Below are 25,844 nucleotides of genomic sequence, written 5' to 3'. Positions count from 1 at the left end.
GGCTTATTAAGCAGTTTGCTCAACGCTAGTGGGCCAATCCGCATTCTGCTCTGGCTGAAGGGCGGGGCAAATTTTTGCTCCTTTCAACGCAAGCTCACGCCCCCGGTGGTGGCCGAGCCAAACGATTGGCTGAGAGAGTTCTGGGTGGGCGCGCGAAGATTGGCTGATTCATCTTAGAGAAAAGCAGGATAGGTTACTGGGAGGGCGGAAGGTTTGAATGGTGAAGCCCTATGGCTGTTGATACTCCTGCTCTGAAGCCCTGAGGAGAGAAATGGCAATTCCTCACCCCGGCGTATCCAGTCGAGAAGTAGAATTGCAGTCTGGTTAACTGCCTCCTTTCTCCAGAATTCCTTTAATTCTGCTCCGATCTTCACTGTGACTAACCCCCACTGACTTCCGTTTCTCCTGAAGGTAAATCTCAGACTCAAACCTGAGGTAAGACCGGAGCCATCTCCGCCCGAATCGGGGAGACCCATTTTCTCTCAAAGGGCCAGTCGGAGCCCCACAAACAGAGGTTCAGGGGCCCTAAGGTCGGTATTGTCGCGAGTTAAAAGAGACCTGAGTTCTTTCGGGTGTGGTGTCACGAGCTGTGTGGTCCCGAACAAGTCAAAGCCTTCTTTTCATTTTTGCTTTAAAACTCTGAGGTTTCCTCTCGGTAAATTCACGTTCCGGGTAATTTCATGTTCCGACGAAAAAGCCAGGCATTTTTGGGCAAGTGTGATTTAATCTTCAAGCCAAGTGGTGATCGATTCACCGTTTGGGGCTGCCGGTCCTCCAACACCGATCCAGATCCACTTGGCCGCGGCTGGGAAGGGTTGGGAGGTTGTGAAATCCGGACGATCTGTGACGTGCCCATGCAGATGACGTTCTCCTCTTAGCTGGGTTTCATTTTTTCTTAGTAAGCACTTGGAGACTATGTCTGCAGAACTCAGTTCATCCACAAGAGAGGAGGGAAGTCCTGGCACAGGACCTAGTTTCAGGTCCCATCAAAGGAGGATATTAAACCTGCTCCTGGAGAGAGATACTTCCTTTCCTGCCTGTCCAGGTGTCCCAAGAACGCCAGTGAACAATCTCTTTGGTGATTCTGCAAACCTAAGTATTTTGTCTGGGTAAATCCACCTTTCACACCTTATCTCCTTTGCTTTTCTAAATGGTTTTTGAGTTTAAAAAAGAAATTACCCTGGCTCAAAGATCTAAGTTTAAGTCTTAGCCCTGGACTGTGTGACCCTTTTGATATTCGAGCTGCTTTTCTGTGACATAGAAATAATCTCTTCCTATCTTACTAGGATCTCATGATGTGTGGGATCTCATGAATCTGTGAAAACTCTTGCATTATATGAGTTGGTCACTTCACTAGTATTAATATTAGTGTTACTGTACTTTAAATGTTGGCTATGCCATGCCCTAATGCAGGGCTGTCAAACTCATTTTCACGGAGGGGCACATCAGCCCCGCGGTTGCCTTCAAAGCGCAGAATGTAATTTCAACTCCTGAACAGTTAAGGAGTAGTTACATTTATACAGTCCTAAAATTATTTTGGCCCTTTGAAAGTAACCCCAAGGCTGGTGTGGCCCCTGGTGAAAATGAGTTTGACACCCCAATCTAATGCCTCAGCTAGCAAAATTGGAGAGTTATAGACTTGAGAAGTACTAGAGACTCCAGTGAGAAGTTGAATTGATGTGCTCATGTGCACACAGTAGATGTGGGGTCAGGGTCCACCTCAGTCAATAAACTTTGGTCTTCAATTACCAACCCCCCGCCCCAAACCCTACTGTTTCAGTATGTTAGTGAGGAGAAAATTAGGTAGAGATTACTAGAGAAGAGAAAAGCTGGGACATTTTCTCAGCATAGCTGAAATATTCCCAAAAGCAACTGGATTCATACAGACACTGTTCAGATTATGTGATAATCATCGAGGGGTGTTTCTATTGAGGATAATGTGATCTTTTCCTTTTATGAATATTACATCCTAATGAGAATATGGATGTGCTATTGTGTCTCAACAGAGAAACCCCAAAACTTTGCCTTGATCTTTCGGACCTTAGCAGTGGGGAGATGTCTGCCACTCAGCTTATGACTCCTGCAGACCTTGATGGAACTGGTAGGGTGAAGGGAGGTAAAGGCTTCAAAGAAAAGAATAACTTTTCTTAATTTTCATTTATTGATTTGAGAAAGAAAGAGGGAGAAAAAGACATCAATTTTGTTGTTCCACTTCTCCGTTCATTCATTGGTTGTTTCCTGTATGTGTCTTGACCAGGGATTGAACTTGCAACCTTGGTGTATCTGAACAATGCTCCAACCAATGGAGCTACCCAGCCAGGGCCAGGAAAGAATAACTTTTAAGGGAGAAGTCAGAGTAGTAAGATGGACATAGAAGCGGGGTAAAAGTAGGTAGAGAGCCTTGAAATTGGAATTTTGTGGTTAGGATTTTTGAGGAGAATGATCAAGCCAATGGGAAGAGAAAAATAATAACATTAATAGGAGTCACTTTGCATTTAAGATCTTATTTATTTGTTTTCAGAGAGAGGGGAAGGAAGAGAGAGAAACATCAGTCTGTTGCTTCTCACATGCACCCAACTGGGGACCTGGCTTGCAACCCAGACATGGGCTTTGACTGGGAATTGAACGGGTGACCTTTCAGTTTGCAGGCCAGCACTTAATTCATTGAGCCACACCAGCCAGGGCAAAAATCTCTGTAGTTAGTGCATTGTTTCCCAGCACTTTGTCTTTCAGTGACACATGTAAATTCCTAAGTATCTATTAACTTGTACTTTGTACCATGAATTTGGTACCTATCAAGAGCCTTTGTATTTAGAAGGTCAGCTTTTGTATTTAGGAGGTCAGTTAATATGATTTACTGGTAATGAAGAAAATCAGAAGGAAAGACAGGATGTGTGGACAAATATAACTTTATATCTGATTGCAGGTGCTTTGGATTCTTCAGGACCTCAGGAAAAACAGTCAGCTCAGATGTAAGTTCTTTTGCTAAATGAACCTCATGTTAAAGCATTTCAGCACTGGCACGGGGATTTTATCCTATGTAAACTCTGCAGAGTATAGAACATTTCTCACTGGGTATAATGGGCTTGGAGTCTTGGATTCTTCCCTTGAAAGGTTTTTAAGTTTTCCAGAGTGTTGTGAAAATGAAGGCTATGTATTTTAACCATCACACACAATCAGTATTATTGTTAAAGGCGGAGGAAAATGGTATATACTGCACTTAGACATAGGTTTTTACCTGCATGTGAGTAGTGCTGTATCTTAGTGCTTAAATGTGCCTAGTGTAGGCTGTAAAATTGGTGTACCTGGATTCCAGTAGCTTACGACCTCACCAATTATGACTTTGACAAGCTCCTTAACTTCACTGCACCTCGGTTTCTTCATTAATAATAAAGAAAAACAATAATGGAGATAATAAAAGCACTTCTTTTTTTTCCTAAGATTTTATTTCTTTATCTTTAGAGGGGAAGGGAAGGAGAGAGGGAGAGAAACATCAATGTATGGCTGCCTCTCGTGCGTCCCCTGCTGGGAACTGGCCTGCAACCCAGGCATGTGCCCTGACTGGGAATCTATGCGCGATAGTGTGGTTCTCAGGCCTGCGCTCAATCCACTGAGCTACACCAGCCAGGGCTAAAAGCACTTCTTATAAACAGCTATTGTAAGGATTAAATTTTCATTTAATACTTAGCACCTGCCAAAGTATTTTATAATTTTATTTATTTATTTATTTATTTTATTTACTTATGGGAAGAGAGGGGGAGAAACATTGTGGTTGCCTCTCATGTGCTCCCCCTACCTGAGACCTGGCCCCCAACCCAGGCATGTGCCCTAAACTGGGATTCAAACTGGCATTCCTTTGGTTTGCAGGTTGGCATTCAATCCTGAGCCACACCATCCAGGGCATATGTTAGAATATTTACTGCACAGACTCCTAGATGGAGACAGGATGACAGCTAGTGTGGGGAGGGGTTTAGGGCAGTGGAGGGATTGAACAAAAAGGAAAAAGTACTCGTGGACATGGACAACAGTGTGGTGATTGCTGCAGGGAGGGTGTTGTAAGGGGACTAAAAGGTAATGTTAAAAAAATACAATACCAAAGGTTTGCTGGTTCAATTCCCAGTCAGGGCACATGCCTGGGTTGCTGGCCAGGTCCCCAGTGCGGGATGTGTGAGAGGCAACCATACATTGATGTTTCTCTTCTTCTCTTTCTCCCTCCTTTCCCTTCTCTAAAAATAAATGAATAAAACCTTTAAAAATACAATAAAGATTAAATATTTTAAAAAATATTTATTATTATTAACAATAAAGATTCTTTGTTAGAGATCTTAAAGTGTTCAGTCAGGGAATAGTAAAGGAGTAAAAAGTAATTTTAATTCAACTTAAACTTACTGCAAGTTTTCTGTTTGACTGTCTTAATCTTTTTAGAACTTTATCCTTCAATGTTTAGGTGAATTAGGTGCTACTTTCCTACACTAGGGAGGGCGTTCAATGACTGTTACATGTGAAAATTTACATCGTATTATTTGTATTTTCTTTGTATTACTTAAAATGCCCTAACTCGCCCTGGCTGGCGTAGCTCAGTGGATTGAGCGCGGGCCTGCGAACCAGACAATCGCGGTTCGATTCCCAGTCAGGGCACATGCCTGGGTTGCAGGCCAGTTCCTTGCAGGCTAACTACCAGCAGGGGATGCACAAAAGGCAACCATACATTGATGTTTCTCTCCCTCTTTCCTTCCCCTCTAAAGATAAATAAATAAATAAAATCTTTAAAAAAAAATGCCCTAACTCATGTAGACAAATGAACTCCTCGGAAGGGGGATAGAAATTCATAAAAAGAATAAATATTAGCTCTCAGTAGTCAATGCTGGAAAATTAATAAATTATAAATTATGTCTACATAAGATGTAGGACAAAATTATCATCTTTGATGCATATCTAGTATACATATGGTTATATATACATATGTAAATAAAAAATAAAGGCCTTATCTTCAGGATGTCACTCAACATCTTAACGTTTACCACGGAGAGCACCCTACCATATTGTTATTTGAATAGACATATCAACTAGGTATAGGGATCCTAGAATGCAGGAAAGGAGAAGCTGGCATGCTCTAGGCCACTGATGAACAACCAAACAGTATTTGGAGCTAAACGGACTGGTAATTTTTTGTTGTTGTTGTTTTGATCTGCAGGAATCATCACCAGCGCCTTATAAAATGTAGCTCAGTGAGTAGGTCCTCTTTTTTAGATTTAGCTTTGTTTCTAGGTGGAAGAAGAGGATTTCCAGCTCAACCGTGGCTGGAGGTTGCTGAATGTTCTCAGAAAACCATCTCTTGTAGGCACAGCTGCTTTGTAGCACTCCGAATGCTTTGGATCGTGGCAACAGGAAGACAGATGCAATATGTACCTCATCCATAAACGAAGGAAATGTGAGTGTCTAATGGCAACCTAGATACATTAGCAGTTGTCTTCCTTTGAGCAGAGCAAGTCATTGGTATCATCAGACCCCTTGTTTTTTATGCCTCAGTATGGTAGACAAATGAATAGCAACATAATTAGAAAAAAACTTCTTTGTGGTTTGTTTTCTGTTTTTCTCTTTAAGGTTTGACCCTAGAACAGAAATCTATTCTAAGTCTTGCATTATACTCATGTTCAGTTTATTGGTTTAAGAACAAAAATATCAGTATTGTCTAAGGAATTTAGGACACTTTAAAAAATATATACAGACTTCCGCTAAGATGGAGGCATAGGTGGAAACACCGTGCCTTCTCCCACAACCAAGTTTGAATACAACAAAGGTTTGGAGAACAAAGACACGGCCAAAGAACAGAAAATTGAATTATATGGAAGTCCAACAACAAAGAACTGTTCAACCCTGATGGTAAGAGGGGTGGAGCCAGCAGCGGTGCAGGGTCGAGCAGGAAAGGTCCCCCGACCTAGGTGCGCAGGCAGCCCGGACCCAGTCAGGGTGTGGGGCAGACTGACCTTGGTCGCACATTTGCGCACAGTGAGACGGACCACGAAGGCCCCAGCGGCGAACCCAGTGGTGGAGGGCTGACGGCGGTGGCACATTTGCGTGCAGTGGGACGAAACGCGCGGGCCCCGGTGATGGTGGCAGCTGTGGCACCTGTGGCGGCGGCAGCGGCGGCGGCGGCAACGAGAGGCAGCAGACAGGACTGCCACTGCTCCTCTTTGGCCCCGCCCCCACATACAGTGTCACAACCCAACGACTGAGTTGCCCTGCTCTGGGGAACACCTAGGGCTCCGATCCTGATATGTAACAGGCACGAACAGCCCAAAAGATGGTGCAAGAAGAACTCAAAGCCCCAGAGCCAATAACTCTAAGCGACCAAGAGATTGCCAGCCTCTCAGATGCACAGTTCAAGACACTGTTTATCAGGATGCTCACAGGTTGATTGTAGTCACAAATTAGAGGAACATATGAAGGCTAAAGTAATTGAAATGAAGGGAGATGCACAGGAAACCAATAGTGATGGAAAGGAAACGGGGACTCAAATCAATGGAATGGACCAGAAGGAAGAATGAAACATCCAACCAGAAAAGAATGAAGAAATGAGAATTCAAAAAAATGAAAAGAGGGCCCTGGCTGGTGTAGCTTGGTGGATTGGGCGCAGGCCTGCGAACCACGCGATCGCGGTTCGATTCCCGGTCGGGGCACATGCCTGGGTTGCAGGCCAGTTCCCAGTTCCTGGCAAGGGATGCACGAGAGGCAACCGTGCTTTGATGTTTCTCTCTCTCTCCTTCCCTTCCCCTCTAGGATAAATAAATAAAATCTTAAAAAAAAAAAAGAAAAGAAAAGAGGCTTAGGAACCTCCAGGACATCTTTAAACGTTCCAACATCCGGATTATAGGGGTACCAGAAGGGGGAAAGAAACAGCCACGAGTGGAAAACTTATTTGAACAAATAATAAAGGAGAACTTCCCCAGTCCAGCAAAGGAAATAGACTTCCAGGAAATCCAGGAAGCTCAGAGAGTCCCAAAGAAGTTGGACCCAAGAAGGAACACACCAAGGCACATCATCATTACACTGCCCAAGATGAAAGTGAAGGAGAGAATCCTAGAAGCAGCAAGAGATAAGGGGACAGTCACCTACAAAGGAGTTCTCATCAGACAGACTATCAGGGGATTTCTCAAAAGAGACCTTACAGGCAAGAAGGGGCTGGAAAGTATTCCAAGTCAGGAAACCCAAAGACCTACAGCCAAGATTGCTTTATCCAGCAAATCTTTCATTTAGAATGGAAGGACAGATAAAGTGCTTCTCAGATAAGGTCAAATTCAAGGAGTTCATCACCACCAAGCCCTTATTACATGAAATGCTAAAGGGACTTATATAAGAAAAAGATGAAAAATATTGACAGTGAAAGGACAGCAAGCTCACAGTTATTAACAACCACACTAAAACAAAAGCAAACCAAGAGGACAGCTAGACCAGGAGCGGAACCATAGAAATGAAGAACACATGGAGGGTTAGTAACAGGGGAGTTGGAGGAGGAGAAGGGGGGAGAAGGTACAGAAAATAGCATAGATAGTAGGTAGAAAATAGATAGGGGGGAGGGCAAGAATAGTAGGGGAAATATAGAATCTAAAGAACTTGAGACATGTGGTTATAAACTAAGCAGGGAGAATGGTGGGGGAGGTAGTGTGTGGGTGGAGGGGAATGAAGGGGGGGAATAGAACAACTGTAATGGTATAATCATTCCTCTCCTCTTTCTCCTTCCTTTCCCCTCTCTAAAAATAAATAAAATATTTTTTAAAATATATATTACACTTTTTACATTACATTACAAAGTACATTAAGTAGGAATAAGGCACATAACTTGTTCACAGACTATTTGCATGACTTCACGTATAAGCCTAGAGTTCTTCATTTCTTTTTCTTTATTTTTATTTTTGATTTTTTAGAGAGAAGGGAATCGAGGAAGAGAGGGAAAGAAACACCCATGTGAGAAACAATTGGTTGCCTTTTGTATGTGCCCCCACCAGGGACTGAATCTGCAACCCAGATTCCTCCCTTACTTCCCCATGTGCCCTGATGGGGAATCAAATCAGCAACCTTTCAGTTTGCAGGATGATGCCCAACCAATTGGGCCACACAGGCTGGAACTAGAGTTCTTAATTTTTTATTTCTCCTTTAATCTAGTTTTTTAGTCCCTATTCTGAAAAAGCTATGTCCTTTTTGGTCTGAGCTGAAGCCATCCTTGGGCCTTCCTTGAGTCCCAGATCTGCCTAATTACTAAGATAATTCTGTAACTAATCTCTCTCTCTCTTTTTAATTGCTTTGAGAGAGAGAGAGAGGGGAAGGAAGACAGAGACAGAGACATCGGTTTGTTGTTCAGCTTATTTTTTAATATTCATTGGTTGATTCTTTTTTTTTTTAAATTTATTTTTTGAGAGAGGGGAAGGGAAGGTGAAAGAGTGAGAAAGAAACATCAATGTGTAGTTGCCTCTCTTGTGTCCCCCACTGGGGACCTGGCCTGCAACCCAGGCATGTGCCCTGACTGGGAATCGAACCGGCAACCCTTTGCTTCACAGGCCCATGCTTAATCCACTGAGCTACACCAGCCAGGGCTCATTGGTTGATTCTTGTTTGTGCCCTGACAGGGATCGAATTCACAACCTTGGTGTATCAAAACAATACTCTAACCAACCAAGCTACCTGGCCAGGGACAGTTTGTTGCTTTTTGTGTTTCATCCTACATAAGAGTGAATTCATGCCATTCTTGTATTTTCCATCTGACTCATTGCACTTAGCACAATACCCTCAAGATCCATCCATGTTGTTGAAAATGGCAATATTTCTTCTTTTTTGTGTCTGAGTAGTATTCCAGTGTGTGTGTGTGTGTACACCATCTTTATCCAAACATCCACTGAAGGACATTTAGGTTATTTCCATGGCTATTGAAATAAAAACATTATTATTTTTAACATTATTTTTATTTTTAAAGATTTTATTTATTTAGTTTTAGAGAGAGGAGAAGGGAAGGAGATAGAGATGGAGAGAAATATTGAGTGGTTGCCTCTCGCATGACCCCAGCAGGGTACCTGGCCCACAACCCAGCCACATGGCCTGACTAGGAATCCAACCTGCCACCTTCTGGTTTGCAGGTTGGGGCTCAATCCGTTGAGCTACACCAGCCAGGGCTAAATATTATTTTTACTGGATGTTTTTCTTCTAATTATTGGACCGTAATTTATGTCTTTACTTCCCTATTATTGGACATTTAGTGATATCCAAATTTTCCTTTTATAAATAATGCTATCATGTAAATTCTTGAGTATAAATCTTTGCCTATGTTTCAGTTTTTTTCCTTAGGATTAGTGCCAAGAACTGTCATTACTGGGTTAAAGGGCATAAATATTTTATTATTTATTTATGAAGATTTTATTGATTTCGCCCTGGCTAGTATAGCTCAGTGGTTTGAGCACGGGCCTGCCAACCAGACGATCACGGTTCGATTCCCAGTCAGGGCACATGCCTGGATTGTGGGCCAGTTCCCGGCAGGGGACACACCAGAGGCAACCATGGTGTGGTTTCCACACATCCAAAATTTTGTGTCCAAGATTTTGACGCAGGACCTTGACATGAAATGTGTTGTGGCAAAATTTGTTCCATAGCTTCTGCCACCAGAGCAGAAAGAAGGAACATTGTGTGTGTGTGTGTGTGTGTGTGTATGTATGTATGTATGTATATACACACACACCATATCAGATGATTTGCAAATATCTTCTCATTTTATGGGTTGTCTTTTCACTTTCTTGATAGTATACTTTGATATGCAAAAGTTTTAAATTTTGATGAAGCTCAGTTTATCCATTTCTAAAAGAAAAATGGATGTGTTTTTATGTCATATCCCAGAAATCATTACCAAATCCAATGTCTTGAAGTTTTCCCCTGATGTTTTCTTGTAAGAGTTTTATAGTTTTAGCTCTTACATTTAGGTTTTTGATTCATTTTGAATTAATTTTTATACATGTAGTAAGGTAAGTGTCCTGGATAACTTATAATATTGTCAATATTCTTGGCAGGACAATAGAAACTTGGTGGAAAGTGAAATGAAATATTTGGGCAGTCCCATCACTACAATTTCAAAATTGGATAAAAATCCAAAACTAGAAAAAGACCAGGCAGAGGAGATTTCAGATGAATTAATGGAGTTTTCCCTGGAAGATCAAGAAGAGGTCAAGGTACAGTGCTCTCTGAAGGTATCTTTGCACTTTTCATTCCTTCATTCTTAAATGAAGAATACTGCATATCTAATATACTGCAGTTATTGTACTAAGTGGTAGGTCTGTAGAGATCAAGAAGACTTGGTCTCTACACTCGTAATGGCTACCTGACTGATAGGGCCTCAGGTCACCATATAACTCTTCTTGCTACTGGGTGAGCGGTTCTAGTTAGTACTTTGAGTAGATCACCATCAAGTGTAATTTGGTATAAGTGATCATGGTAATGGGTGGAATATACCTATTAATTCATTCACTTAACACTGGGGATACAGTAGTGACCTCAACAGCACAAGAAAGCCCCTGCTCTCACAAAGCATGCATTCTAATCATTAGGAGACAGACGAATAAAAAATAACTTTCATATTATGGCCGATGATAAAAATACTGTAAGGAAGGTAGTGACTGGATTGGGATGGGATAGAATGGGAGTTGACAGGTTGCACAGACTGAGAAGAACTCTCATCAGAGACTGACATTCGAACAGACATTGAAGCAGTAGGGGCCGAACAAACAGATATCAAGACGAATGAGTTATTCCAGGTGGAAGGTAAAGTGAGTGCAATGCCCCTAAGGTGGGAGTGTGCTTGGCATGTTCATGGAACAGCAAGTAGGCCATTCTGGCTGGAGCAGAGGGAGCAATTGCAGTGTGCCGACGCGGGCAGAGGGCAAGATGCAGGAGGACAGATCGTGTAGGGTCTTGTCAGCTGTAGTAGAGACTGCAAAAACTCTGACTCAGATGGGAGCATCTTGTCTGCGCCTGCAGTATTTCTTCTTTCTCTCTCCTGTATTATCAGTGTTCTTCTTTCTCCTAGATTAACGGTTCTCAAACTTTTGATGTCAGAAATCCTTTACAATATTTTTTCTTTCAAATTTTTTTGTATTGGTTTCAGGTGTTAGAGTCTTAAAATTATTGAGAACTCCTTGCCTTGTACCCTAACAGGAAAAGCATCCAGTTTTTCTCCATTGAGTATGATGTTTTTATAGGTTTCTTGAGATGCCACTTATCAGGTTGAGGAAAGTTCCTTTCTATTCCTAGTTTGCTGAGAAATTTTAGCAGAAACAGATACTACATTTTGTCAAATACTTTGCATCTCTTAAGATAATCATATGAGTTTCCTTTTTTAACCTACTAATATAAAGAATACATTAATTTTTGAAAGTTAAAACAACCTTGCATTCCTGTGATAAGCTTATTTGGTCATGGTATATTATCATATATATATGATTTTTATTGAGAAGTTTTGAGTCTGTGCTCAGTAGAGATACTAATTTTTAATGTTTTGGTTTTTTTGTGATGTCTTAGGTATCAGTGTAATGATGCCATCATTCGGGAGGAATTCTCTTTTCAATGTTCTGAAAGTGCTTGTGTAGAATTGTTTTTATTTCTTTATTTAAATGTTAGGCAGAATTTATCATTTAAGTCATCTGGGCCTGAGCTGTTCTTTGTGGGAAGTTATTAAATTACTAATTCGGTTTCTTTACTTTTTGTAGGTGTAGTCAGATTTTCTGTTCCTTTTTGAGTCAGTTTCAGTAGTTTTTGTCTTTTTAGGAATTTGTCCATTTAATCTAAGTGTTGTCACTTATTGGCACATAGTTGTTCATAGTAGTCCCTTGTCATCTTTTCATTATTTCTCTAAAGTTGGTAGAAATGTCCTCCTTTTCATTCCTAAATTTAGTAATTTGAGTCTTCTCTCTTTTTTTCTGGTCAGTCTAGCTAAAAGGTTTATCAATTTTGTTGATCTTTTCAAAGAACCAACTTTTGTTTTTCTCTGTTTTTCTATTCTCTACTTCATTAAGTTTTGCTCTTATCGTTCTTATTTCCTTCCTTCTGCTTGCTTTAGATTTAGTTTCTTCTTTGATGTAAGTTTAGCTCATTGACGTAATATCTTTCTTCTTTATTATAGGCATTTGCAGCTATACATTTTCATCTAAACACTGCATTAGATGCATGCCCTAAGTTTTGGTATGTTGTGTCTAAGTTTTTCATTTATCTCAAAGTATCTTCTAATTTCCATTGTGCTCTTTGTTGACCCACTGATTATTTAGGAGTTTGTTGTTTAATTTCCATATATTTCTGAATTTTCCAGATTTTTTCCTGTTATTAATTTCTAATTATTTCTTTGTGGTCAGAAAACATACTTTGTATGATGTCAACAGTTTAAAAGTTATTGAGGCTTATTTTATGGCCTGGCATGTGGGCTATCCTAGAGAATGTTCCATTTGTATTTGAGAAATATGTATATTATGTTGTTGTTCAGTACAGTTTTATCAACATCTGTTAGGTCTAGAATCAGGGGTGTCCAACCCGCAGCCTGCAGGCCACATGTGTCCCAGGATGGCTATGAATGTGGCCCAAAACAAAATCATAAATTTACTTGAAACCTTTTTTTCCTCATCAGTTTTTGTTAGTGTTTGTGTATTTTTTTTAAAGATTTTATTTATTTACTTTTTGAGAGAGGGGAAGCGAGGAAGAAAGAGAGGGGGAGAAACATCAGTATGTCAGAGATCGCATACACCCACCTGGGGACCTCGCCCACAACCCAGGCATGTGCCCTGACTGGGAATTGAACTGGCCATCCCCTGGTCCTCAGGCTGGCACTCAATCCACTGAACCACACTAGCCAGGGCTAGTGTTTATGTGTTTAATGTGTGGCCCAAGACAACTCTTTTTCTTCCGGTGTAGCCTAGAGATGCCAAAAAGTTGGACACCCCTGGCTCTAGATGGTTTATAGCATTGTTTCAGTTTAGTTTTTGAGCTAATAATACCATACCAAATGGAGCCATCCTTTTGCCATTCTCACCAGGGTCTTTGCATTTGTTTATCCTTTGGCCTGGAACATTCTTCCTGGAGGCAACGCATGATTTTATCGCTCATTTCAGTCTCCTTTTTCCACATATGTCACCTGGTCAGAAAGGTCTTTTCTGACAAGCTTCCCAACCCTAGTATTTTAAAAATATTTTTATCCTTCTTTATTTTTTACTTAAAGCATTTATCACTGCATACAAATATATAGAATATACTTATTTGTTTGTCTCTTCTACTCTCTTATTCACTGCCCTGTCACCTAGTAGGTACCCCCAAATTGTTAAGCAGGTATGTGGATGTGAAAGTCTGGAAATAAGAGCCAGAGGTCTTGACTGGTGATAGAAATTTGAGAGTCATCAGCACAGAGGAGAACTTTAAATTTATGGGTGGAAAGAAAAATTGTCTATGGCAAGAATTAAGAGATAAAAAAGCACCAGGAGCTAGCCCTAGTGAATCCAGCATCTGTTGGAGATTTGGTAGGTGAGGAGGCCCAACAAAGAAGGCAGAGAAGGAACAACAGAGAGACAGAAGCATCACAGTTCTTTTAGTATAAGGGTTGTCTATATTAGAACTAAACTAAAAAACTAGGAGGTTCTGCCATTAAAGTCAAGGAAAAAGGTATTAGCCAACTCAGCGGAAGCCTCTGCAGTTCAGAAAGATCTATGCATATGGCTGAAGAAGTAGCTATTAAATGTGGCAGCATGAAGATAGTTGATGACCTTGACGAGCAGCAGAGCGATGCAGAAAGTAGCGGGCCTGTGTGTTGAGGAGCACATAGGCCATGAGGAAATGGTGATGCCTTCTCAGTTTCCAAAATACACTTCCTTAAAAAAAAAAATCTAAATACATTTGTCTGTTTTATAAAATCAGTATATAATATCATAGAACATTCAAATAAACAAAAAGAAGTTGTTACAAATGCCCATAGTTTCACAGGCCTGAGATAATTACAGGCCTGTGAAACACTTGATATAGGTTCTTCCAGACACTTGTCTTCTATACAATTTTTTCTTTTATTAAAGTGGTATTACAAAGCATTTTTCTAAATTACTTAATGATATCATGAACTTACTTTCATGCCAATGAACTTAATCTACAACATGTTTATTGTATAATAGTAATCTATAATATTCAGTATATGATTTGTTTAAGATCTTGTAATTGAACATTTAATTTATTAGAATTTTTTTTCTGTTATAAACGTGCTGGGATATCCATCTCTATGGCCAGTTTTTTGGTGCATATTCTTATTTCCTTAGCAACAAGTGGACTTACTAAAACAAAAAGTATACAGTTTTTCAATGATTCTCTACTTCTTTGACCCCCTAATTTTTAAACTTCTAACATGAGAATTGGGGTATCATTTTCAGAGCTTAGGTCTAAAGAAGACAGTCTCCCGCTGTGACTTTAATATCACTCAGATGCTGGAGGAAGATTCTAACCAGGGGCACCTGACTGGTGATTGCTCCAAGGTGGGTGTGGGTACATTTTTCCTATATTTCAGTAAGTCATTCTGGGTCTGAATCTTTTCTTCTCTGCTTTCAGAGAACATGAGGTATAATGATGCATCCTCACCAAGTATAGACAACCTGAAGGTGCTGTAGTGTTAGATCTAAGCCTTTTTATTGAGAAAGTATTCCTATTCATTCTGGGAAAATCTAGAACAGTGGGGAATGTTTGAGGCTTATTACCTTTTTTCTTTTTAAAACTATCCTTTGAAATTATGTAAGTAATACTTGGTCATTACAGAAAAGGTAGAAAATAAAATCTACCCCACATCTTTTTAAAATTATTTATTTATTTATTTTAGAGAGAGGTTAAGAGAGGGAGAAAGAGATGGAGAGAAATGTCTATTGGTTGCCTCTCACACATCCCCAGTTGGGGACCTAGCCCACACCCCAGGACTGTGCCCTGACTGGGACCAGGGATCAAATAGGTGACCTGTTAGAAACCCCAAGTCAGGTCTCCTTCCGTCACCATTTATCCCCCTTATCCCCGTCTACCACCCACCCCCTTTCACCATATTGTTGTCTGTCTATAAGGTTTTTTTGCTCAATCCCTTCACCTTTTTCATCCAGTCCCCCAACCCCCTCTGACAGCTGTCAGTCTATTCTTTGTATCTATGAGTCTGTTTCTATTTTGTTAGTTAATTTTGTTTGTTAGATTCCACTGTAAGTGAAATCATATGGTACTTGTCTTTCTCTGTCTGGCTTATTTCACTTAGTGTAATACTCTAAAAGTAAAGGGATGGAAAGAGGTATTCCATGCAAATGATTTTTTTTCATGGAAATTAGAACAAAACTTGGGTAGCAATACTTATATCTGACAAAACAGACTTTAAAACAAAGGCAATAGTAAGAGACAAAGAAAAACATTACATGATGAGAAAGGGAACAATCCAACAAGAAGATATAACCCTTGTGAACATTTATGCACCCAACACAGGAGTATGTAAATATGGAAAGCAAATCTTGATGGACAGAAAGGGAGAGACTGATAGTACTACAGTCATAATAGGGGATTTTGGCACCCCATTCAATTAATGGATAGCTTTTCCAGATAGAAAATTTACAAGGAAAGAGCGGTTTACTCCAAATCTTATCAAGCAGAGTATAAGTGCTTTTAATATCTTGGTGTATATCTCTCCAGACTCTTTAAACATTTTTTGATTGATTGATTTTTAGAGAGAAAGGAGAGAGAAACATCTATTTGTTGTTATACTTATTTATGAATTCATTGGCTGATTCTTTTTTCTTTTTTAAAGATATTATTTATTTATTTTTAGAGAGAGGGAAGGGAGGGAGAAAGAGAGGGAGAGAAACATCAGTTTGTCAGAGATTACACACACCCAACTGGGGGCCTGGCCTACAACTCAGGCATGTGCCCTGACTGGGAATTGAACCAATGACCTTTTGTTCACAGGCTGGTGCTCAATCCACTGAGCCATACCAGCTAGGGCTCTCCAGACTTTTCTCTATGCATTTTCACAAATACACATGTACACATACAATACATTTATTGGTTTTCCACAAAAACTGATTTTTACTGTTTTGTGATCTCGTGATCTGTTTTCCCCCCCCCCCCGTTTATTGTATCAGGAACCTTTTTTCCATGCCAGTAAAGAGTTCTGCTTCATTATTTCATTATTTTTAATAGCAGCACAGTGTTTTATTTTTTGGCTGCCCATAATTTCTTTTTTTTAATATATTTTATTGATTATACCTTTACAGTTGTTCTATTCCCCCCCTTCATTCCTCTCCACCCGCACACTCCCTCCCCCACCATTCTCCCCCCCTTAGTTTATAACCACGTGTCTCAAGTTCTTTAGATTCTATATTTCCCCCACTATTCTCGCCCTCCCCCCTATCTATTNCTGGATAAAGCAATCTTGGCTGTAGGTCTTTGGATTTCCTGATTTGGAATACTTCTTTCCAGCCCCTTCTTGCCTGTAAGGTCTCTTTTGAGAAATCCGCTGACAGTCTAATGGGAACTCCTTTGTAGGTGACTGTCCCCTTATCTCTTGCTGCTTCTAGGATTCTCTCCTTTATTTTAATCTTAGATAATGTAATTACGATGTGCCTTGGTGTGTTCCTTCTTGGGTCCACCTTCTTTGGGACTCTCTGAGCTTCCTGGATTTCCTGGAAGTCTATTTCCTTTGCCAGACTGGGGAAGTTCTCCTTTATTATTTGTTCAAATATGTTTTCCACTCGTGGCTGTTTCTTTTCCCCTTCTGGTACCCCTATAATCTGGATGTTGGAACATTTAAAGATGTCCTGGAGGTTCCTAAGCCTCTCCTCATTTTTTTGAATTCTCATTTCTTCATTCCTTTCTGGTTGGATGTTTCGTTCTTCCTTCTGGTCCATTCCATTGATTTGAGTCCCAGTTTCCTTTTCATCACTATTGGTTTCCTCTGCATTTCCCTTCATTTCAATTAGTTTAGCCTTCCTATGTTCCTCTAATTTGTGACTATAATCAACCAGTTCTGTGAGCATCCTGATAAACAGTGTCTTGAATTGTGCTTCTGAGAGGCAGGCAATTTCTTGGTTGCTTAGAGTTATTGGCTCTGGGACTTTGAGTTCTTCTTGTGCCATCTTCTTGCGCCATCCTGATAAACAGTGTCTTGAACAGTGCATCTGAGAGGCTGTTCGTGCCTGTTACGTAGCAGGATGGGAGCCCTAGGTGTTCACCAGAGCAGGGCAACTCAATCGCTGGGTTGTGATGCTGTATGTGGGGGCGGGGTCAATGAGGAGCAATGGCGTCCTGTCTGCCGCCTCCCGCTGCCACAGCCACAGGTGCTGCAGCTGCCACCGTCACCGGGCCCATGAGTTTCGTCCCACTGCATGCGAGTGCGCCACCGCCGTCAGCCCTCGCCCCCTGAGGCCTGCGTGGTCCGTCTCACTGTGCGTGAATGTGCGACCGAGGTCAGTCTGCCCCACACCCTGACTGGGTCTGGGCTGCCTGCACGCCTAGGTCGGGGGATCTGTCCTGCCTGACTATGTTCCACTGCTGGTTCCGCCCCTCTTACTGTCCCAGTTGCATGGTTAGTTGTAGTCGGACTTCCATATAATTCAATTTTCTGTTCTTTGGCTGTGTCTTTGTTCTCCAAACCTTTGTTGTATTCAAACTTGGTTGTGGGAGAAGGCACAGTGTTTCCACCTATGCCTCCATCTTGGCGGAAGTCCCATAATTTCTTGATAAATACCTTCTTATAGGTATTTTATATTTTTTCCTTGTCAAGTATACCAAGATGCACATAGTTATAGCTAAATCTAAAACTTCATACTCATTCTTAATTAGTTCCTTAGAATCATTTCTTAGAAATAGAACTGCTGTAGTTTTTTAGAAGTGGAATGCACATTATAGAGACCATTGGGGGTTTAAAGGTCATTTGGAAAGAAGGACAATATATGGGCATTTGATCTCAAATTTGGGTTTAGAAAATTTGCTGTTATTTTAGCCCTTGGTATTTCTAGGTTTGTGCGCTGCCAACCGTGTCAGGGAGACACCAAGATCTGAAGTACATCAACCCAGAAACAGTAAGCAGATTGCTGGAGATGGTAACTGGTTACATAAGCCACCATCTGGTCTGTTCTGTCCCTAAAATCCCCACTTCCAATTGTATTTCTCTCACTGTGTTCACTAACCAAGCCCCTTATTCAATTGAAACTGTATTAAAGGACTCACTTTTATCCCCTTCTTCTGTCACCTTTGTTTTTAATTAAATAAATGTTACATAATTTTTATGAAAGGAAAAAATGAAAGGAAGGAAGGAAGGAAAGAATGGAAAATTAAAGTAAAAAGGGCAAAAACACCAAAGGGAAAAAATCACTTAGTTTGGGTGACCCTACATCTGGTTTACATGTTATAATTTCTGCCTACTAGTACAGAGCAATTATTTTTTTTAACATTTTTTTTAAAGATTTTATTTATTTATCTTTAGAGGGGAAGGAGAGAGGGAGAGACACATCAATGTATGGTTGCCTTTTGTGCGTCCCCTGCTGGTAGTTAGCCTGCAAGGAACTGGCCTGCAACCCAGGCATGTGCCCTGACTAGGAATCAAACCGCGATCCTCTGGTTCGCAGGCCCGCGCTCAATCCACTGAGCTACGCCAGCCAGGGCCAGAGCAATTATTAATAATGTTCTCTTTCACTCTAAAAAGTGTCCCAGTTTGTGCAATAATTATTTGGTCACCCTACCCATAATCTTGCCACCAGAGACAATCACAAGTAATATTCTCCTTATGGCCTTCAAGATTTTATATTCTGGCATATGCTTTATAAAAATCAGGTCATGATGAATATGTAGTGTTACAATTAGCTTAGTAAGACATTGTAAACATCTTTCTATATCAATAAAAGGATCTATATTGTCCTTTTAATGGCTATATAATAGTCTGTTATACTGACATGTGTAATTTATTTAACCAAACCCCTATTATTTGTGATATTTTGATAACCTATAACAATGCTGAGGTGAATAATATTGTGCCACATTTTTTTGTACTTCTCTGTTTTCTTAAGATGTTGGGGAAAAATTGCTGAGTCAAAGTATAATTAGCATTTATTTTATATGTGTTTACAAATGCATATAAAAGTAGGAGCCTCCAGAAAGTTGGAATCAATTTATACTCCTCCATGTAGCTTATGTTTCCTCCTCTGAGTATTAAACTTTTCTTCTCTATTCTTTTCTGGAAGACTTGCTTTCTTCCTTTATATTGGAGGGTGGGGACCATTCCCCATCTCTTCTTGCAAACTCCAGATCTTTAGCTGCTACCTGTGTTACTGCAGAGTCTTTGTGTATCTTCTGAAAGACTGATTCTAGCTATGCCTGTCTCAAGATGAGTAGCTTCAGTAGGGTTTTGTTTATTTGTTTGTTTTTCCCCCTCTGGTATCCTGGTAATACCAGCTATTTTGGTTCTCTAAAAAGGCCACTTCCTATTCTATCCTCATATGTGGGGTGGGGCTGAACCATTGTAACATTTCAAATACAGGGGAACTTTGGAGTCTGGGCATACAGTGGAATCCTAGGTGACTAAAGAGAATATAAATCAGAAACTGTGACTGACGCTTTTTTCCTCAAGAGTGACAGTGAGCAGAGCATTCAATCATAGTTTGTGCGCAGGTGGCTGCCTTACTGTTGGGGAAATTCCAAGGTCTGATTGAGAAGTTTTATATCATCGATTGCCGCTATCCGTATGAGTACGTGGGAGGACACATCCAGGTGAGGATTCATTGGGGACATTAGCAGGAGAAGGGATGGAGATAGCTCTTTACTAAGAAGTCTTTGGCCGAAAAGTCCTGTGAACCCTAGAACCAGGGCAGACACTATACATTTGGAGCACATCAAAGCTGCAAGTCCTTGTTGTTATTCTAATTCCTTATACCTTGAGCAATTTACTTTCCCCTTCTCTTCTAGACCAATCTCCTTCTTTTCTATAGGAGCCAAGTGTTCTCTTTTTTCTGAATATTTTATTTGTTTATTTTAGACAGAGAGGAAGGGAAGGAGAAAGAGAGGGACAGAAACATCAATGTGTGGTTGTTTCTTATGCACCCTCTTCTAGGGACCTGACCTGGCCTGCAACCCAGGCATGTGCCCTGACTGGGAATCGAACCTTCGACCCTTCAGTTCATAGGCCAGTGCTCAATCCACTGAGCCACACCAACCAGGGCCCAGGTATTCTTACCTGGAAATAAAAACATTAATTCAAAGACTGAGAGGCACATTGCAAACATTTACTGCTCATAGACATTCCTCACAATGATCCTACACTTCAGGCAATTTAATTCTACAAGCTTTTATTGAGCAACTACTACATACCAAGCTCAATGCCAGGCCCTAGGGGTAGATTCAGAGATACAATGAGGTCTCTTTTCTAAAAGTGCTTATAGTCTGGCCTTCCTCTCCCGAATTTTCCTAGGTGGTGTGGTATCCCAAGTGTTTCTAAGTACTGTCACTGTCCACAGGTTTCCTTGATAAAATAACTTACTAAAATTCTTCTACAGGGAGCCTTAAACATGTACAGTCAGGAAGAACTATATAACTTCTTTCTGAAGATGCCTATTGTCCCTTTGGATGCCCAGAAAAGAATAATTATTGTGTTCCACTGTGAATTCTCCTCAGAGAGGGGTCCCCGAATGTAAGTGTCTACATGGGGTAGGGTGTGTGATGGAAATTGAACTTGAGTTAGAACTTATAAGGGAACCTTCCAGCCCAGTTCACAGAGACTAAATACATGACTACTCTCTACTATAGTTTGAAGAATGGTATGGATTAGTAAGAAGAGGGTTTCTACAATTCAAAAGTTTGGAGCAGTGAAGGGGGAAAAAATAGGGAACTAGGCACCATTGGAGGAAAGAAGAAAGAATGGCACTAATTAAACTTTATTTTGCAAAAATAATGAGATCTGGAGGTCCTTATGAGATTACCAATAATCTATTCTTTCTCCCTTTCCCCATTGTTTTTTTTTTGGACCATGGAATCCTGACCTTGCTTCTTTCCACCCCACACATCCCCGGGTTTTCTCTAAAGGTGCCGCTCTCTGAGAGAAGAGGACAGGGCCCTGAACCGGTATCCTGCACTCTACTACCCAGAGCTGTATATCCTCAAAGGAGGCTACAGAGACTTCTTTCTAGAATATATGGTAAAGAATGGAGCATGTTGGGCAATGGGGGAGCCCAGATTTGGGGGATCCAACTTCAGCATGCAACTCCCAGGGCCTATAAGCCCCTTCGAGAAGAAACCGGTGCTCCTCCTTAGCCACTACCAGCACTCTTTATTGTACTTCGTAGGCAGAGTTCAGGAACCTAGAGAATCCCTTACTCTGTCCCTGACCTTTCAGGTGCTGTGTGAACCACAGAGCTACTGCCCTATGCATCACCAGGACCATAAGGAGGAGCTGCTGAAGTGTCAAAGCCAGAGCAAAGCACGGGAAGGGGAGCGGCAGCTGCAGGAGCAGATTGCCTTGCTGGTAAAGGATGTGAGCCCATGATAATAGATCAGCTGCTGGCTGCATAGGAGTCACCACAGACATTGTAGAAACTCCAGGCAGAAACAGGCCATCTTCTACATGGCTAAGCTCAAGATTGTTGAAAAGACGTCTGCAAATCAACAGGCTGCCAAAGTGATGTAATCCTAGACCTTGGAATTGCTTAGGTTTCAGTAGAGCTGCTGGCTGGTGGTGGAATCCTGGAGCAGGCTTTGTAAGCTGTAGCTTTGGGTTGCACTGAAATGTGTGTTGCTTCAGGGAGTGCTTGCATTCTCTAACTACTAGTGTTTTCTCACAAGCCAGCCAGCTTTCTCTCCCTGAGCTGCTGGCTATGCAAGAGAGTTGACCACCTTCTTTTTCTGTATTACCCTTGTTTCTTTCCCTCTCTCTCCTTTTCTTAAATGGGAAAATAAACATTGTATAATGAGAAATGTGATTATAAGCCTTGTCTGCTCCTAGAAGATTTATATGAAGAAGTGATCACCAAACTAGACTCCTTCCAACATAAAGGTATAACTGTCTAATTCAGAGCTGAGACCTCATTGCTTTTTCGTAGATCAACCAGTGGTTCTCAAAGTTTAGACCCTGGACGATCAGTATCATCTGCATTTGTTTGAAATACAAATTTTCAGGCCCCAGTCCAGACCTGTTAGAACCTCTAAGGTTAGGGCCCAGAAATCTGAGTTCAAAAAAATTTTTTGTAGGTGGTTCTGATTCATGCCAAGGCTTGAGATCCACTGCTCTGGAATCAAAAACCTTTTCAAGTGTGCTCTTCAGCAGTTTTCCAGGCTTTCCTATCCTAAAGACCATTCCATGGTATGAGTTATGTAAAAGTGTATCCCAGACTCAGCCCATTGGTATCTAGGCTCAGAAAAACAGATGAGTGGCATTGTCTTTGACAAATGAGAGGTTGAGTTTGGCTCAAAATGTTCCTTGTCTACACTTTCAATGGAGTTTTGACTTTTTCCATTTCCCAAACTCTTCTCCACTTCATATCACAACTCATAAATACAAATTTATATTTCAGGTAGTTGGAAGTAGAGATTTGTGCTATATTTTTTTATTTGTGAAATAAAAGTACCAAGCAAAATCACTTAGACTTAAGACCTTTTAAATGGCATTATAACCCAGGCTTTCCTTTCTTAGAGCTTTTTAAGCCTAGTAGTAGGCTTTTGTCTGCTTAGTGAGATACAGCCCTGTTTAGCCTGGGTTGGCAGTGGAATGGACTATGAACATTGTCACTCTCCTGCGTTAACTTAGTAATAGTGATAGCTCAGGACTGAAAATAGACAGGGCCCTGAAGCCTAGGCTAAGATAGGCTCACAGGTTCTGGAGCAGGGAGACTTTTTTAAAGTAAGTGGGTGGAGAGAAGGCTGGAATGATTTTTAGAGTGTGCTCTTTTGGAGTGTAGAGTGCGTGCCTCACAGCAGAGGGCGCTGCTGCATTCTCTAAGCCAGCCACTGGAGCGGGCAGCCTCCACTGCTAGCAAAGCACCCGTCTGCCCAGAGGGAAGGTATCTCTCTCTGGCCTCACTGAGTCCTTGAGCCTAAAGCTAGAAGAGGTAGAGGGAAAAAAGGAGAAAAAAGGTTCTGTCCCACCCCCACACACCTACCCCTCCAAGCAACTCTTAGTAGCCCAAGGAGGAAACTGCTTGAAACACTTCCACTTCCTTCCAAGTGTGAGGAGGGGTCCCTGACTCATTGCCTATCCTAGTAGGTCATTTCCTGATAGTTCTCCCCAGAAAGGTAGAACTAGGCCCCCAGACTGGTACACATGCATTCACATTTCAGTAATCTTAGTAAGTGGAAATTCTGAGTTGCAAAACAAAATAACAGGGCTTAATTAGTTATCAACTTTGTGAAAAATTATGTTTGCCTAAAAGGCAACATTTTTCCTATACATTTTTCATAACATCCTCCTACTATATAGGTACCATGTACTTTGATTCATATTATTTTCAGGAACAATAATAATAGCTAACATTTCAGGTACTTACTGCATTCGAGATTTTTGATGACCTTGTGTTTATATAAACTAATTGAATTTTCACAATACTGTGAGGCAGGTACTGATTATTATGCACATTTTACAGATAAAGAAATGAACATATTTTAAGATCCCACAGCTAGTGAATGGTGGAGATGGGATTTGAACCTAGGCAGTATGGCTCCAGAGTCTGTGCCCTTAATGGATTTTGCTGTTAAGCAAATCTTCACCAAAGAACAACGTGCCTTTCTAGAGTTGGCATTGTATTGTGTGCTAAGTATGTAGCTTCGTTGTTGAGAAGTCAGGGCCATTAAGGGTTGCTTGGGTTTGGCAGATGAGGCTAAAAGCAGGCACTAAGACCCTAGCACAAGGCTGTTTAGGGAGTTAGCTCTGCACTAGTATCCTTGTGCGAGTAGTATTCATTCATTGGGAAGTCAAGTAATAAAACACGGAAACTTTTTGGCCTAAAAACTGTTTCTGGTTGTCAATAGCCTAGGACCTGGTTGACCTCTGCTATAAGAGCAAGGAGCATTCTTTTTTCCTTCTCAAGAGTGTAAAGTGGGAGGCATTAGGATTCTCTTCCCCATTCAGTTCAGGTAAGTGTTTAAAAATATGTGTATCTGCAGTTGTCAATTCTGAGCACCATAGATATTCAAATATGACACAGTCCTTGCCCTCAAAAAACGGACAAGGTAGAAAATGATGCCCTTCGTTCCCATCCCTGGCCCTCTAATACATTCAGCAGAAGGAAGACCTGTGTGTAGTCTCCAGCTCCAAAGCAGCAAGGTGGTGGTGGAGGCTGGCCAGGTTCACAGATAATTCCTGTTATCATTTGGGATGATACCACTTTATTCACTGCTTGCTATGTGTCAAGCACTAGGCTAAAGGCTTTACTCAATATATACTTATTTAATTCTCACAGCTGTTAAATGTATGAAGTAGATACTGTTATTCATTTTGTAGATGAAGGAACTGAAGCACAGAAAAATGAAGTGATGTGCTCAAGGTCACCCAGCATGTGTTGGAAATGTCATTTGAACCTAGGCAGTCTGTAAAGCTTGTGCTCTAAACTATTCACTATATTGCTAATATCCTGGATTAGGGTAGCTGCAGGAATTAAAGTTTAACAGTGAGAAAGGACTTGATAGAAAGCAAGAAACCAAGATTACAAGTGAAAGTGGAGTAAGATACAGGGTCTTTGGACCTTGGAACCCAAATCGGTAGGTTGCATGCCTCCCAGGACAGGGTTTGTGTCTTAATCATTTTTGCACCTGGCACAAAGCTGGACCCGTAATCAGTCTCAAAAGACATTATTGAGGTGAATAATGACGAATAGCATCATCGTTGTAGAAAGGGCTGGCTTGTTCGTCATTATGCACAGGTTCCCGGCAGCACCGCTCCTTGTCTAGCAGGTGCTGGCAGTCATAGAAGACACGTTTGTGGGGAGAGGGTATGCTGGAAGTGTCAGTCTTGGGGTCATATTTATTTGTAGAGGCTGTTTCAACCCTCCCCTAGCTTTGGTTAATGATGTGAAGCTCTCCAATCCCGTGCCCAGAAATATGCTCCAGGCATCTCACTTTTTTAAAAAGGCTGGCCTCTTACAGGTAGGAGTGGACATTGCTCTTTGCCCACCAGTTTAATCTTGTCCCAGCCTTCCTGGTTCATTCCATGGGGACAGCATTGGGTAGCACTGAGGAGGCACCCTGAACAAGTGCTTTTCCCAACCTACCATCCTACCCCACAGTTGGTTGCTGAAGGAGAAAGACAGTAGAAGTGACACCCCTTGACCACATCACATCTTTGTCGATTTGTATGCCCCAGCCCTTTCCCCCACCACCTGACATTGTTACCTTTGCTTTGTCAATTCCGTTTTGAAACTGTGTTCGAGTGGAGTGGAAAGTGGGGACATTAACCCCCAGTTACAGGTTTTCTAGCCTTATTGGAGGGGAGGGCTTGGGAAAGGCACATTGAAGGTAGGATGGAGCTGGGGGAAAACCAGCCTTGTGCAAAAGCTGAGCAGCCAGATGTTCACTTTCAGAGCTCTCCAATAAGACTGGCAGGGCAGATATAGATTAAAAAGAAGCACAAACTCCATTTAAAGTGCATTACAGCTCAGGAATCAGCTCCCCCTGGGCAGGGGGAGGGAAGAAAGGGCACAAGAGGCCACATCAGTCTCCTTCCTTATCTATGTCTCTCTCCTAGCTTTGTGACGGGTGATTTACACTTCTGGCTGGAATGACTCTCTTTCTGGGATGATTACATCGGCAAATGCCCCCCAGAGGCCACAGCAGGATGGCCATACTCAGAAGCAGCAGCC

General features: G+C 41.3%; 1 protein-coding gene across 3 annotated transcripts; it reads left to right on the top strand.

Annotated features, from left to right (window-relative positions):
* Positions 1-192: 192 nt before the first annotated feature.
* On the top strand, positions 193-22,142 carry CDC25C (cell division cycle 25C). 3 transcript variants are annotated; one of them, XM_037061214.1, is made up of 13 exons: positions 193-435; positions 900-1,109; positions 2,007-2,116; positions 2,927-2,972; positions 5,195-5,228; positions 5,342-5,431; positions 10,050-10,213; positions 14,429-14,528; positions 18,030-18,092; positions 19,678-19,776; positions 20,559-20,692; positions 21,085-21,196; positions 21,395-22,142. In XM_037061214.1, the coding sequence occupies exons 2-13, from the start codon at positions 916-918 to the stop codon at positions 21,542-21,544; spliced, it is 1,296 nt and encodes a 431-aa protein (XP_036917109.1). In that variant the 5' UTR covers positions 193-435; positions 900-915; the 3' UTR covers positions 21,545-22,142. The 3 variants fall into 3 exon arrangements, with proteins under 3 accessions (XP_036917109.1, XP_036917116.1, XP_036917124.1); XM_037061221.1 differs by lacking the exon at positions 18,030-18,092 and having other exon boundaries at positions 218-1,109; XM_037061229.1 differs by lacking the exon at positions 21,085-21,196 and having other exon boundaries at positions 218-1,109; positions 21,395-21,549.
* The last annotated feature ends 3,702 nt before the right edge of the window (positions 22,143-25,844 follow it).

The sequence above is a fragment of the Sturnira hondurensis genome, unplaced genomic scaffold, assembly GCF_014824575.4.
Source record: "Sturnira hondurensis isolate 20B ecotype Veracruz unplaced genomic scaffold, ASM1482457v3 Scaffold0001120, whole genome shotgun sequence".
Classification (NCBI taxonomy): Eukaryota; Metazoa; Chordata; class Mammalia; order Chiroptera; family Phyllostomidae; genus Sturnira; species Sturnira hondurensis.
Note: the sequence above shows the minus strand (reverse complement) of the source record. Positions and strands in the feature narration are given on the sequence as shown.